This window comes from Haplochromis burtoni, unplaced genomic scaffold (assembly GCF_018398535.1).
Source record: "Haplochromis burtoni strain Fernald_Lab_line unplaced genomic scaffold, NCSU_Asbu1 Contig_28, whole genome shotgun sequence".
Classification (NCBI taxonomy): domain Eukaryota; kingdom Metazoa; phylum Chordata; class Actinopteri; order Cichliformes; family Cichlidae; genus Haplochromis; species Haplochromis burtoni.
Window position 1 is genome coordinate 2,008,824 of NW_024582389.1, and position 15,031 is coordinate 2,023,854.

General features: G+C 41.2%; 3 protein-coding genes across 9 annotated transcripts in view; all 3 read right to left on the reverse strand.

Annotated features, from left to right (window-relative positions):
* Positions 1 to 1,069: 1,069 nt before the first annotated feature.
* On the reverse strand, positions 1,070 to 6,636 carry lamp5 (lysosomal associated membrane protein family member 5). The gene is made up of 6 exons (XM_005917702.3): positions 5,973 to 6,636; positions 5,310 to 5,488; positions 4,723 to 4,854; positions 4,246 to 4,342; positions 3,564 to 3,752; positions 1,070 to 2,209 (listed from the first exon to the last, which is right to left on the reverse strand). Exons 1-6 carry the CDS (start codon positions 6,031 to 6,033, stop codon positions 2,034 to 2,036), a joined length of 834 nt encoding a protein of 277 aa, XP_005917764.1. The 5' UTR covers positions 6,034 to 6,636; the 3' UTR covers positions 1,070 to 2,033.
* A 296-nt stretch (positions 6,637 to 6,932) lies between these two features.
* Positions 6,933 to 9,196, reverse strand: LOC121814240 (ankyrin repeat domain-containing protein 50-like). The gene has a single exon (XM_042219129.1). It carries the CDS (start codon positions 8,850 to 8,852, stop codon positions 7,371 to 7,373), a length of 1,482 nt encoding a protein of 493 aa, XP_042075063.1. The 5' UTR covers positions 8,853 to 9,196; the 3' UTR covers positions 6,933 to 7,370.
* A 1,698-nt stretch (positions 9,197 to 10,894) lies between these two features.
* Positions 10,895 to 15,031, reverse strand: part of LOC102302487 (1-phosphatidylinositol 4,5-bisphosphate phosphodiesterase beta-4) — a 69,239-nt gene continuing 65,102 nt past the window's right edge. For 6 of the 7 annotated variants that reach the window (XM_014332216.2, XM_014332213.2, XM_042219127.1 and 3 more), the window contains 2 exons: positions 14,014 to 14,050; positions 10,895 to 13,315 (listed from right to left, as the gene is read on the reverse strand). In XM_014332216.2, coding sequence (XP_014187702.1) covers positions 13,239 to 13,315; positions 14,014 to 14,050 — 114 coding nt within the window. In that variant the 3' untranslated portion in view covers positions 10,895 to 13,238. The remainder of the gene's footprint in view (positions 13,316 to 14,013; positions 14,051 to 15,031) is intronic. The other variant, XM_014332217.2, reaches the window with a different exon arrangement.

Here is a 15,031-nt window from a genome sequence, read left to right on the forward strand (position 1 = left end):
TGCTTTTACTGCACTGAATGAAAATGAAGCTATTGCCAGTAGCAGTCAGGTACAAAGACTGGGCTGAATGGGATTAAAAAAGCAGCAAAAGCCCAAAGAAAACCTTTGAAAAATCTTCCTGCTATTGCTCAAGATCACTTTGATTATCAATTAAATCTACAGTACTTAACAAAATTATTTGACAACCTATCATTAAAAAAACAACATATTTTCCAAATTTAATCAAAAACTTTTCATATTTTTTATTATTTATTAGGCAAATAACAAACAAAATTCATATTTTATACCCAAATTTGAGCTGGCACACTGAACTCCAGTATACCATTCAACCAATGGCATCTCCATCAAAAATGTTAATATACTTCACTATTTTTTTTCTTCATTTTTGTAAACCAACAATTTATAAATTCACAGATAACAACAATAATTGTATTTTGGCTTTTATATTTGTGTGTGTGTGTGTGTGTGTGTGTGTGTGTATGTGTATATATATATATGTATATATATGTGTATATATATATATATATATATACACACACACACACACACACACACACGTGTGTGTGGTGTGAAAATTGACTTTGAAAATTCAGTAAGTTAAAACAATACATTTCAAATGTCAAAGGAGCTCACAAATTTTTAAGTTAATAACATTTTTGAGTGAAATTAAGCGGACACACAGCTTTATACTTTTAATAAATTTGAGGATTTAAGTTTCCAGTAGTTAGTCTGATTGAGAGGACATCTACTTTGATGAGTTACAACCGAGGATGATGTATAACATCCATGCTGCTGAAACAAATCGGTGTAGAAGACACAAATGTCCTATTTATTTTCAATTAAACAAGACCCAGTGTCAAAATCAATACCTCATCCCAGCAGCGTCTCCTCAGACGGGTGCATCAGTCAATTTTTCTCAGTCACCTTATTTCATCCATCCTTTTTTTGTCTTATTCACCAAAAGATAGGAAATAAAATAGTGATTTATTTTTTCATTAGAGCTGAAAGAATGAGACTTTGTGCTTTTAACACTGTAGTAGATAATAGTGGAAGTAGTTTGACAAAGGAGTAGACGTGAGTCCAGCAATTTATTTAGAACGAAACAGAAGAGTACGGCACAGGATTGCATCAGCAGAAGTTTATGCATAGAATTTGATTCTGAAAATAATTTACATATATTTATAGTTTTTTTTTTTTTCCCTTTAGTAACCTCATTTTCATAAACACACATCTCATCATTCAGTAAAATTCCTCGCTGTTTAGTACATAGCTTGTGTCAGATGGATGCATTTCTTTCTGCCTCTTGATATGTTCTGTACGTCGGTGCGGAGATCAGATTTGCTGAAGTCAAAGCAAAAACTTTGAATGCCACTGTACTGCACACTACAAGACTGTCAACACTATGGTTGCATTCAAAATGTAATAATAAGAGGATTGGCTAAAAAAAATATATGAAGGTAAGCTTATACAGAACCAACAGGAGAGAACTGAAATAATTTATCAGCCATTCCGGGAAGTGAAAGAGAGAAGAAGGTGGAAAGACAGCAGAAGCAGAAATTTCAGACATTTCTTTCAAAGACAAGTTGAATAAGATTAGGCAGAAGTGACCAACTATGATCCAGTGACGCGATGACTTTAAAAAAACAAACATACTATAACTTAGAGAGGTCTGAATAAAATTATTTTCATAAAAGCTTTACTTTTTTTTCTTATTTTAATTAAAACTCTAAGCAGATTCTAGACCAAGATTTAATTCAGTAGCCGGTGAAATTATTGTTTTTTTTGGTGGGTTTACACTCCCAGCTAAATCCATGACAGCTCCCCCCTCCCCAAACTGTCCCATTAATTTATGTTTCAGCTTTTCAAAAGTTCTTGTGGGCAGTACATGCTACACATTTATCAATCGAGGATTCAGCCCAGTGCGGGGGTCACGATTCTCTGTGGTATTAGAGGCCTGGAACAACAAGGAGACAAAGTCTGTCATCAGGTTAGCTTCGGAGAGAGCCGAGGGGAGCCGCTGCTGTGCCGGTTCACTACATGTTCTTGTACATGGAGCGATCTCTGGGGAGCTGGGGCTGAGCCGCTGTCAGCTTGAGGTGAAAGTGGTAGATTGTGAGTATGATGACAATTATTAGGCCCAGAATGAGGCCCAAGATAAGGGGGAGGGTCTCCTCCAGGCGCTCCCGCTGGTCTGTGATGCATTTGTAGGCTGCAGAAAGTAGAATGATACACAGTCTGTATGAGAAGGTGATCGAACGTGACTTACAAAGGGCAAAGATGGTGTGTAGATTATTTCAGAACTTATTTGTATTGCATGCTGGATAATATTTTTTATACCTGAACTATATTGTTATACATAATATCAGGGTATTCTTTTATTCTATTCAGATTTAAGGCTGAACTTCATTTAGTTGTGTGAGTTATATACTTTTCAATGACAATAAATTGAATCCAGTCTAATCAGATGATTGTTTTCTTGATGAACTGAGTTTATTGTCTGGAAAGATTAAATTACCAGAAAAGACTGAGACTTGAACCAGTCAACATATTAGCATTTTTGCTTAGAGGTGACTCAGAGCTGTTTGATTTTCTGTCGTCACTTAGATAACTTTGGATGTTCTTGAAATGCATTAATGTCCTTCAGCCTTTCTGCTTGTAGTTGTTGACATGAAGGAGACACACACGTGGCATCTCACAAGTTTAGTCAAGCATCTCTGTTCTCTGGACTTTTTCTCAGGGTGGCTGTAGCTCAGAAGGTAGAGCAGGCCATCTATTTATTGGAAGGTTGCTGGTTCAATGCCTGGTTGTGTTCATCGGGTTTGTTCTACTTATGTGCAACGCAAGGTAGAATTCTAATATTTCAACAAAATTAACAGTTTTGTTTTTTGTTATTCTTTTTTTGCACAATTGTTGTGATGATCACAATAAGTCATATCTCTTTTAGTTAGACTTTTTTCCTCTTTTGTGCATTTTATAGTTTCATACACTGGTGTTTGTGGGAGTGGGATAGGACACCTAAGCCATCATTGGATGTACAGTATGTATATGGGGCTTAAAGTTGAAGGTGCTTCTCCCTGTGGACAGCAGTTATATACACTAGGAGAAAGGCAGTGAAGCATTGCACAGCCTAGTTTACAGCAGCTAAGGGACAAATGATTCTTACAAGGTGATTGGACAGAGAGGTGAGTACGTCTATAAAAGCTGCATTCAGGGCAAGGATATGACTGCACTCATAAACTCCTAATGACCCCCCACCCCCACCCCCTTTTTTCTCTCTCTCCCTCTCTCTGCATCTCTTGTGTCCCCACCTCCTCTTTTTCCTCTTGTCACCCTGGCGTTTTCTCTGCAGCCCTCATACTGCAGCAATAACACCCCCCAGAGAGCTCTGTTTGCGAGTCAGCAAGAGAGACGTACAGCTGTAGCACTCTGAACCCCCAGTATTTCTCATTATCATCATCATCATCTCTGTTGTTCCACGAAATGTGTGACCAGAAAAGCATGACAGTGTGTATGGCAGCAATCGGGCAGTTTTTCGTCAAAGGGGTTTTCTGTTGTGCTCTTACGTTCACTGAACATGAAGTCAGATGCGATGTCAAAGGGCTGGATCTGGATGTCATACATGGAAACGGTGATGCCCTTCTGGTGGTCACTTGAGATAAGAGTGAGGGTCTGCTGTGCCGTGCACACATAGGAGCGCCCGGCAGGGGTCACCAGGGCTGACAGCCGGTGGGTGCTGGCTGTGTGCTTCCCAGCTGGAGAGAAATGAAAAGGGGGGGGCGTGTTGTGAGTGGAATGTGAAGGAGGACATTATGATGCAACCAACACTAAGGTGCTTGTGTATGTAACTGACCTCTGGTTTAATGTGGAAAGGATATCCAAGTTAATAACTTGAAACATTCAAAGTATAATATAGGTGGCTCCTGTTGAAATTCTCCAAAAAAATTTATTGAGTAACGAACAAAGTCTATTGGGGAGTAATTGTTTTTTGGAAGAGGTCCGATTTATTCATCCGGGTTTTTTTTTCTCACTCAGTTGTTTAAAAAATAAAAATGTGTAATCTCAGCTAAAAGTCACAGGGTGAAAAAATAAAAAATAATTAAAAATTAAATTAATTTTGCTAAAACTCTTAATTGATGTTGGTGGGCGAAACTCCTACATTCCTACACGAATCAGCCTCTAATTCCAGCTGCTGGGAAATGAATGAGGGGAAGTTGCGCGATGGAAATTGCTGAGTCTGAGACTCACGGTTGTATGCGTTGATGAAATGCGATGTCTCCGAGGTGTCGTAGACGAACTGAACCTTGCTAATCTTCCACACCTCGATGCCCTTGTCACGGAATTCCTGCAACACACGGGGAGACATAAACACTCACGCACACATGCGTCAAACGACGGGGAAGGTGATTTGGCCTGCGCTCGCGAAAAACTGAGTTACTCGATTTTTTTTTAAGACTTTTGTGTTGAAATCTTTGGGAAATTACCAAATTCTGATACATTTGTTAAATTTACTGGGAACGTTTCTTTTAAACCAGAACCAGTAGATTTAATTATATTTAAATCACGGGATTTGCACTAATTTTACACAGGCTATACGCGCTGTTTCTGCGTGTCAAACTAATGTAATTGGCAGCCAATTTGTGAATGCACGCATTTTCTTAAGACTTATGGGGATATTTTGGTTACATTTCATGTAGTGTAGATACATTATTTTCGTTTACTCGCCTTGGAAAAGTAGATGCGGAGGATGTAGGCGTTGTTCTTCCAGGTTATGTGGATCTCTGACTCGGTGCTCCCACATTTCCCCTCGATTTCTGCGCCACGGGGGAGAGTGAATGACGCCTGCTCGGTAATCAGCTGCAAAAACATTCAGCAAGCGTCAAGGTGGCAAACAGCGGACTGAGCATTATCTGTGCGCCAGATTGCACTGTAGTGGTATATAATACAACTGCATGATTCTGAATTTTTTTTTTTTAATTAATTTTAATCTCTTTTAAATGTTTCGAAAAGTTTGCTGTTATCCGTTCTTTATAACTGGACTCATAAGAGAGAGGTCAGCATTTTGCGCACAGCCGTGGGTCACAAACGCATATTTTAAATTTATTGTAGGCCTAAATTTATTTAAATTAACTTTCTTCTTAACAGGAGTTTAAAGAAATCACATTGAATACAATGTAAATATTTTACATCTTAAAAATCCCGTTTCCGATGTTTCGATCCCTTTTACGCACAAACCAAAACGTTTAATTTTAAGCGGGTTTCTCTCATTCCTGAAGCATGCGTTGTATTAAAATTCAGTGGGGATTCCTTACGTCTATCCCGTTGAGTGCAAGCACGTCATATGGCACGAGGAATTTTACAGCGAACTCCACCATGAGACATGTTGTGCCGTTCTCTCGAACCGCGAAGATGGCTTTGTCCGGGTTGTTGGAGAGACCGGACAGGTTTTCACCTTCCTGCTCAGCCAGCACCACGGACAGCGCCAGCACACCTGACGACAAGAACAGAGGAGGTGAGCCTGGTGACAAATGGCTCGCAGACACACTCACGCACACATTTGGGCCACCCCTGAAAACATGCAGAATCAGCAGAATCTGCGTCGTAAACGACTGGAGTTTAAGCTGAAGCCACCTGGCATCTTTTAGATCACCTCGGTTTCTGGTGACAAAGTCAAAAACGGGTTAAAAAACCGAGAGTGAAGTCTGCAGTATCAGGGGAGCAACAGCACATCACGGACTGCAGTAAGAACAGCCTCAGGAAGTGACAAAACTACAACTCTTCTTACATTTGAAGCTCTTTTTTCCCACCCAAATGAGGAGATAAATAATGGGTGAAATACGCCAACTCATGGAAATATAAGAACACGCGCGCACACGGAGCCAGTAGTGGCCAGACACAAGCAGTGCACGTGCACGCCCATACACTTACACACACTGCAGTAAGGAGTCACGACAGCTTCACACACACTTTCTTACCAAACACAGTGAACAGCAAAAGTCGGGCGCTCTCCGTGGTGCTGAAACCGAGACGTCCCATCGCTACCAGCTTCCCCGGAGCAGGAAAAAGAGCGGGGGCTAAGTGACTGGGCAGCCGGTGCTGAACCCGCGAAAAGAAAAGAGAGAAAGGAAGGCAGTGAGGGGAGGGAGAGAGAAAATGACAAAAAGAGAGAGCGAGAGAGAGAAATGGGGGGTGGGGAGAGAGAAAGAGAGGAGGATTGCCTCTTCTCAGCGCCAAGAAGTCACGCTCAAATCATCGTGAATGCTGCAGGAAAGAAAAAAAAGTCTCCAGGTTGGGCGTGAGATCCGGTTTGCGCCGCAAAAGCTGCCCGGCACCGAGGAGTTCTGGCTATCCAAACAGACCTCTCCTTTCAAGGTTGACAGGCTTTAACCCAGCGACAGCCTCTGCACGTTATTAACGTCACGAAGAATGATCCCTCTTTTTTTTTTTTTTTTTTTTTAAAGGAAAGAAAAAGTCGCTTAAGTTAAAAATGATCGCGGCATGCAGTGTCAGTTATTCCCGCAGTGCTGTGGTATCCATGTCTGTGGTAAAGCGACTGCAGGTTGGGGTTGAAATGATGGATGTCTGGAGGGAAACACCGACAAAACCTCTCCCCCTCCTCCCTCTCTCACTATCTCAAACTCCACTTGTGCAAGGTTGAAGCCAAGTGCGTTTGAGAGCGAGAGCTACAAAACGCTCATAATGAGATTATCACTCTTTCTCTGCCAAAATAAGAGGGGTGTGAACCCGGCACCGGAATCAGTACAGCACTTAGCTTTCTCTAACTTTACACAAGGATGATTTTGAACCCACAAGATCAGAGAAAAATCTGCGATTATTGACCTTATGGAATTAGGGCAAAGTGTGAATAAATGTTTTATGTAACACTCACTACCACAAGCCTTATCCAGGGTAGATGCCACACAGACGCATAGACATCAGATTTAGACTTTATTTGATGTTAAGGTGTACTGGAAGATACAGAAAAATCTCACAGCACAACAAGCTTATGCTATACATAAATAATACATATTGTGTATGGCACATCACCTCTTCACCTTTGATGAACACTCCACCTACTTTAAAGGGAGTGGCATATAACACCGGACAAAGTTCCAACCATATACTGACACTACAGCATGCACAGTCGTAAGGCTGCGAGGTACTACGCAAACAGTTTGATTCATTTGTACTTTAAATATGGGTGTAAATGTAAAACTTTAGTAGCATGGATTTATTGTTTCCACTCCAAACGGAGTAGAACAAAGATGAATGCGTTCTGGTAACTCTCACGGAAATTACCGGAGTTTTGAAAGTCATGTCTAAACGATCTTTGTGGGAATCCGTTCTTAAAGTAACGCGGGCAAACACGCTTTTTAAGCGTTTGTTTTTCTCACATGAAAGTCAAACTCGCACTTGACGGAGCTGATGCTGTCGATGCTGGCTTTGCTGTCGACCTGAGGATGTTTTTTAACAGCCTGTGGAAAAGTTTCTGATCGCGGAATCCGCATTGAAAATGCCGTCGGATCCTGTTCCAGCTCTTTCGCATCCTTTTCAAACTCCGGGGAAGTAAAGCGGCGCAACATTTTGTTGCTCAATACAGAGAAAGTCGCGGCTGCAGATGAGGCAGTCGGTGCCTGGGGAGGTTCAGCCTTGCCGGGAGACCATTCGCGCCTCCTCACGGTTCTAGATTTACGCAAAGGGACCAGAGTGCGCTCAGGAGGTGCGGGGCTGAGCATGCTGGTTGGCAGGCTGCACCTTTTCTTATAATAGCTGTCGGGAAATCTGTGTAGACCGAAGTCTAACATTTTGGTTCGTTCTGTTGCCAACTCATTCTCACTTTTGTTGGCAAGAATGGGGGTCATTAAAATGCCCAGAGCAGAGGGCGCGCTGGGTCTGTGGCTGTTTCTGCTGGGCCGAGGCGAGAACAGTGTGGATCTTTGAGCCTCACAGCCCATCGTTAGAGGGGGGAGGGGGTCATCTGAGGTGGTCGGCCTTCCCTCGGTTTTCGGATGCTTAAGGTTGGGAGAAATACAAGGACTGGGTGCAAGGGTCGAGACTTCAGAGAGGACCAGATCAGGTGGAGGCGAGGAGGCGCCTTCGTTCTCCGTTTCAAACTCCTCTATCGAGTTCATGGATGGCAACCCGCTCCGCTTTATCCGCGGGATTGGCTGCCGGGTGCAGTTTGGAGCCAATAGGCAATGAGCATGATTACACGCTCGGAGGACCTCCAGTCTGTCTGCTAAATGTCCAACCTTCTTCTCCAGCTCGCCGGGTCGCAGCTGCGCACTTCCACGAGCGCCTCCGTCCTCGCGGCCCTTTTTGGAATTGTTGGTGAGAGCGCAGATGCATTCAGTGTGACCAAGAAACTTTGCCACTCCAATAGCAGAGTTGCCAACTTTGTTTTGTCGGTCTATCTGAAGACCCAGCCTCTTGAAAGCTCTCACCAAAAACTCGACAACGTGCGCGTGACCTGCCACCGCGGCGTACATGAGCGCTGTGTTTCCCCACGAGTCTACAATCTCCGGGTCCGCGCTGTTTCGGACCAGGATCTTCACCGCGTCCAGGTGTCCCTGCTCACAGGCGTGACTGAGCGCTGTGCGCCCGTTTCCGTCCCGGCAGTTGACGCTGGCGCCTCTGTGCAGCAGGAGCTCTGCAAACTTACACCGAGCCTGGGCATCGGGCAGCAAGACAGAGGAGATGAGGGGAGTCTGTGCGCCCTCCGCTTTGGAGTCCACGATTTCCCCATCCAGCGCATCCAGAACAAACCGGGCCAGGTGGACTTTATCCTTGGAGATCGCATCCAGGAGGATCTTGGTGCCTGTTTTCCCGTTAGACTTCCCGGGAGCTTTTAGCATGTTTATTAGAAGATTATTATCCAATACGTTTATTAAAATTTATTTACGAAAACTCATCTTTCTATTAGTAGAACAGGTTTGGAAAACCTCTTTCCCCCCAACGATTGCTGACAAACAAAGCCTCCACCCTAATTTTATAGTGAAAGGGAAGCTACGGAGGAGTTGCCGGGCAACGCAAACATAATTAGCCTACCACGCTTTGTTCTTCTTTTCTAATGGAAATACTTTGTTTACAATGACATAAAAAAGAGCGTCAGCACTGGAGCCGCCTGTGTTCAAGAGAGGACCTGGCTTATCAATTCACTTGTTGAATGTGATGAGACGGCAGTGGTTATTATTTGTGGGGGGGCGTGGGTGGTGTGCTTGTGCCCTACAGTGTGCTTTAGAACACAATTATCAAATCAGAGAAGATGAATAATCCACATTACAGCCGGGAGAGTATATGGTAGCATCTGAATGAATCACATTTTCAGTGACATCATTGGTGCAGCTTAACTACAAAACTGGCAGCACGATGTTTCAGCATTCCAACTAACAAAACATGCTTACCTCACTGATATACGTCTTCCTCTGGCCTGCAGTGTTTTCTAATATCCTCGATTGTTTTTGTGCAATGTTTCTCATGTAAAACTGTAAAAAAGCTAAGCAAACAAAATAAACTATTTTCTTTCTGCAAAGTTTCACTATGACTGCAGAAAGACTGCAGGGCTGGTGGTGGTGATAGTGTGACAGCATCTTAACATTTATGGTGCCCTCCTCAGATGAGCTGCACAAATGACTGCATGGTTGGGAGAAAGTTTATTTATTTAGGTTTCGGTAACTAGGGCGCAATATTATTAGTGCTGTGTAATACTGTAAATTTAGGTATCAATCCAAAAACCAGGTAAATACAGGACCAGTGTTGCTGACGGCAATAATATTTTTAACTTATAAAGGCAGCTTATGTAGGTGAGAGCAGTGTGTCGTAACTTATGAGGAATCCACATCATTTCCAAATTCTGAACATTAATGACACTAAATCCCTGCACTTTTTACTTTCCACTTTAGTTAATACAACAAAACGCACCTTTCAGATTTTCATGTATTTTAAAACTGGAGCCCTGCGATGTAAATGTGCCCATCTTTAAAGCACTTTAGGTCGACTGTTTTTAAATGTGTTAATAATAAATAAAAAAGGCTTGATTTAGCAAAAACAGGTTCAGGGATTTTTCGTAATGAATGTTTGAGGTGTTTTTTTTCATTCCACCAAAAAAAGAAGATAGGATCGATACTAGTATGAATCCAATACTAACACCTGCGTTGGTATTGACACTATCGATATTTGAATCAATGCACTTTTATGTATACACTTTGCGTACTGCAAGGAAAAAGCTATTTAGTTCTTTTATATTCAAGCCCAGGCAGACAACTCTACAGCTAATATTTTGAAAACCAGGCAAGCGTAATGTCTTTATATTTATACTTACACTTTCCTAGTCTAACAGACTACTCAAAGTAGCTTTAAGTAGCAAATCACAATTAACTATGATGCTTTATTCTGCTTTATCTACCTCACATCTACTATCAATTTAGAATCACTACTTATTCTAACATGCATGGCTTTGAAGGAAATCGGTGCACATAAAGGAAACAAAGGGAAAACATGCTAATCTCACTCAGCCAGCATTTGAGCCAGGAACCTTCTTGCTGCTGCACGGCAACAGTGTTAATCACTCTACTATTTACTTCAATGCAGTTCAAATTGTATTTATATAGTTCACAACAACTGTAACATCAAGGTGGTTAATATTGTAAGGTAAAGTGAGCCATCTGCCCTGGGGCATTTTGAGGGGCGGGCGGGGGGTTAAGGAGAGAGCAGACATGACAAATGACACTATGGATACGTTGGATAAACAGAAGTACACGCCTGGGGAAATGTACATGGTTTTAGCAGTACTGTACTTTTCCCCCCCAATTGGAAATATTTTATTTCCCTCAAATTCAACAAGGTTAGGTCAAACACAAAGAGTACGTTCTGAGGAAAACACAAATGAGCCACGTAATTATGTCCCATTTTACACCTGGATTTATTGAGACACATACTATAAAACAGTATTAAAGGAGCTGGATAACAACAGTATTTTCATTGCTATAAGTTCAACAGTACAATATAAATACAAAAACACGCACAGAATGTCTGTCGACAAGCTACAATTCAAATAGAAAATAAAGGAGATACAGTAGAAACTGAGGAAATGAAATCAGTGATGTTGCTCTGCAAAAATAATCTGCTTTTTTGACAAACTCGAGAGCCAAAGGTTACATGTAAATCACACAACAGAAACATTCAACTAGTGCAAAAAAGCTTCTAACATAATCATCTTAAACTACACATTATCTAATATATAATATATATTCATTTATTTATATATACTTTCATATAAATAACCCCTTAATTTGGCATTTTATCATTCATAAAATAATTTAAACATCCTAACAGACACCGAGTGGCACATTTGAAAGCGATGGAATAAAATTTAAAAGCACTTTTACTCATTTATCTCTACACTAGATATGTGGTGAGAGCTTTATATCGTGTTGTGTGGTGCAGTATAAGGGCAGACTGGAAAACAAGAAAAGAAAAAGAACAAACTCAAAAACAAAACAATGGTTGATCATTTTTCCCTCACCCAGCAGACCCACTCAATCCCCAAGCCCTTAAATGGCAGAACACAACTGGTCCAAAAGTAAATTAAACTACATACATTCCAGTATATACAAGAATATCCCATCTACCCTTTACATATAACACAGCAGAATAAAACAGGGGGAAAAAAACAAACAAACAAAACTTTTTAAAAAAGGCCAAAATACCCATAGGTGCCTTTATCCTTAATGTTTTTATATCATTACATGACTTTTTTGTCAGTTTAGTCAATGTTAGTGTTACATTATAACAGTACTGCACATCACACTTTTAATTCTCTGCAGAGGCATCAGGGCACAGTACCACCACCTCCAACATCACCTCTGTAACATCGTTAGGGAGGGAACCTGCTGTAGACAGGAGTGAACACCAGAGACTTCTACGAATCTGTTATTCGGTCCACCCTCCTATAGCCAGAGCAGGACAGGGAAACTGCGAGGTTTACAAGCTGAGGGTGCTCAGGTGCAGTCAAGAATCTATAAAGGGAGCACTAGCATTCAACAATGCTGTAATAATGACAAGACAAAGAGACGGCTGCCAGCCAAAGTCAGATAGAGGAATGGGCGACAGCAAGTGTGGAATACCGTTTACTGTTACAGCTATGAGGGAATTATCTTGTTTGCATAGTGTACGTAGAGTACCAAAAGTATTGCAGTTTAAACTGTACTCATGGAAACGTGTAAAATACATGTAAATGTAATTTCCAAGTGCAAAAGAAGCACAGCTATTAAACCATCTCATGAGTACCTAAAATTAAAGTAAGTGAAACAAAAAAATTTGATTGAGGGATTAGCATGTATTCCCTGTGATCCCTTTATAGTATTCTGACTCAGCGTGACAATAAACCTTTTTATAGTCATCAAAAAGTCAATAACATGTCTTTGTGATAAGGTGGAGGATTGTGTAACATGGAGGGAGAAAGGGGGGTGGGTGTTGCCACTCTTAATACAACAATTTTATTTTTTTAAAAATACATTCTTACTGAAAACAGAAAACCTACAGTAGTGCACCGCTACATGTTCCGTGTTTTTGTTAGTTTTTCTTCTCTTTTTCTTTTTTAACTTTTTTTGACAGCCTATCAGATACAAAGTGCTCAGGACACGACTGGTGTAGCATACAGTGTATTTCTCATACAGTTGATTCATTTGTGCTGAAATGACATTAAATCTTATACATACTCTTCATCCCTCTGTTTCTGCAGCGGTTCATTGGATACTGCTTTTTTTTTTCCTTCGCAAAAATGGTCAAATTGGGAACAGAGCCTGTTTATGTGACCTGTCATGAGCCGGCGTGTGTGTGTGTGAGGAATTTGGTGTATGTGTGCTTGTACTAAGTACTGCTAATATCTGAAGAGAACATACAATGTGATGGCAACAGAGAATTTAGATACACTAGAGGAGACGACGTATTTTCCTGTGTGTTCTCTGAGGTAACGTTTCCTGTCTCGATAAGTGGTTAATCCCCCCTGACAAACGGTGATAAGCACCAATGGCTCAGTGGTATAAAGATAGTAGTTGGAGAGCACACGATGCATGGCTGAGTGAACAGAGCAAAAGAAGAGGTGTAGGGCCGGGGCTGCTGTGTGTCTGAGCGAACATAAATAAAACACAGAAAGTGATGTAGGAAGGTTTTCATCTCTGGACTGTAGAGGGCTTTCTGTGGAGTGTTTTCTGCACAAGTGTGAATGTGTCTTCCCAGTCTCAGCCGCTCACACCACTGTGGCAGGTCTGCGGTCCATCTCCTCCTCCAACTTCACCATCTGCTGCATGTCCTTCGTCTTGGAAGAGATGGAAGACAGTTAAGACAGACAGACACCTTCTTTTAATGTGTGCAAGTGGAAGATTTTCTAGTGGATTTGTACAACTTTTGTGATCAATTTGTGTTCAACTTTTAGTAAACAATTTATCAGTATGGGCTTCAGATTTCAGGATTCTGTTGGGTGTATCTCTGAATTGCTTGGCAGGTAATAAAGCCACATGCTTAGTTGGAGTAATTGTTGCCTCAGTGGGACACAGTGACATACTATGAAAGTAAATGATTATGAGCTGGAGTAGAAGCACAGGAGCAGGTTGTGAGCTGGCTGTTTTTACTACGTAATAGCTGGTGAGTCATGGTGATAAATGACTTGAGCTTCTAGTTGGCACTCCTGACAGCGCAAGAGCTGCAGACTAAAAATGTGGGAGTGGAATTTCATCATACAGAGGAAAGAAACACTTTCTATTTCAAACTGTGCAAATCTCTTCAAAGACAGGCCTGTCGTGTACTATTCCCCTGCTGTACTCAGGGCTGAGTCACTTGAGTAGATCATTATACCAATCATTTAGATAGCAGATAAGTCAAGACTTAAACAGGCTCGGTGAAAAACGTGACTAAGAGGTAGGAGGAAAAGACGTGAAAGGAAACACGATCACTGAATGATGCAGTGAGAGAAAGGTGATGTCAGAGGTAGAGATGAGGGGAGATGGCGATGCCTACCTTGAACCTGTTTGTTTGCATGGTGTGATTTCAAAAGCTGTGCCGGAAGAAGCAAATCAAATTAAAAGAAAGGAAAATGTGCATACATGTGAAACATGTACAGGTACTATGACAGATGGTAAAATAAAATGCAAAAATGGGGACATGATGACGTAAACCGTACTTTCTTCTATTTGTAATGTCGGGAAAAAAAGACGCTGATATTATAATCTGGCTTTTTTGTTTGTTTCATTTCAGCAGTTTTGTTTATCTTTAGTAATTCAGGGCAATTCTGATCCTAACTTTGGGGGAAAATTCTTGCATAAATACTAATTATATCGCAAGCAATAACAACAGCAGTCAATATGTCAGTGAAGGAAGTACAGTTGTGTTTAGAAGTTTACAAACCCTCATCATGAGCATTAAAAGCATTTGTTTGACAGCACTCACTGGATTTACCAATATGCAGAACAATGGGAAAGTCCAGTGAACTCAGTAAAGATCTAAGAAAGAAATCTGTAGATTCACACTAGTTAGGAAAGTCCCTCTCAGCCATTTCTGGTACTGGTACATTACACAAAGTGGATGGAATATTGAAGAAGAGTGACTACCTCCAAATTCTTAAATTTCACCTCAAATCAACAGCTAGATAGTTGAAAGTTGTGCCCACTAGGTGTGCTGGAGGAATATATACACAGAGGACTGGAATGTGAATGTCTGACTCTGAAATTCAGAGAAATTATCTCCACTAAAGATACATGCTTTACATTCATTCTACCCTGGAAAAAGTTAGTGTTAAAAAAAAGTTAAAAGCCCGAAATTACAATGACAGTCATGCCCATGATGAGGGAATGTAAACTTAAGACAAATGTATCTAGAACATTTAACTAGTCCCAAAGCTTGAGTGTCATTTATACTTTCTAAGCCGGTAAAGCAAGAAGCTCCTTGAACTGAGGAATGTTCTGATATGAGCAGGATATGGTCCAATACTAAATGCTGGGTTTAAACAACAGTGTTAACAGCTTAGATAGGTGACAGC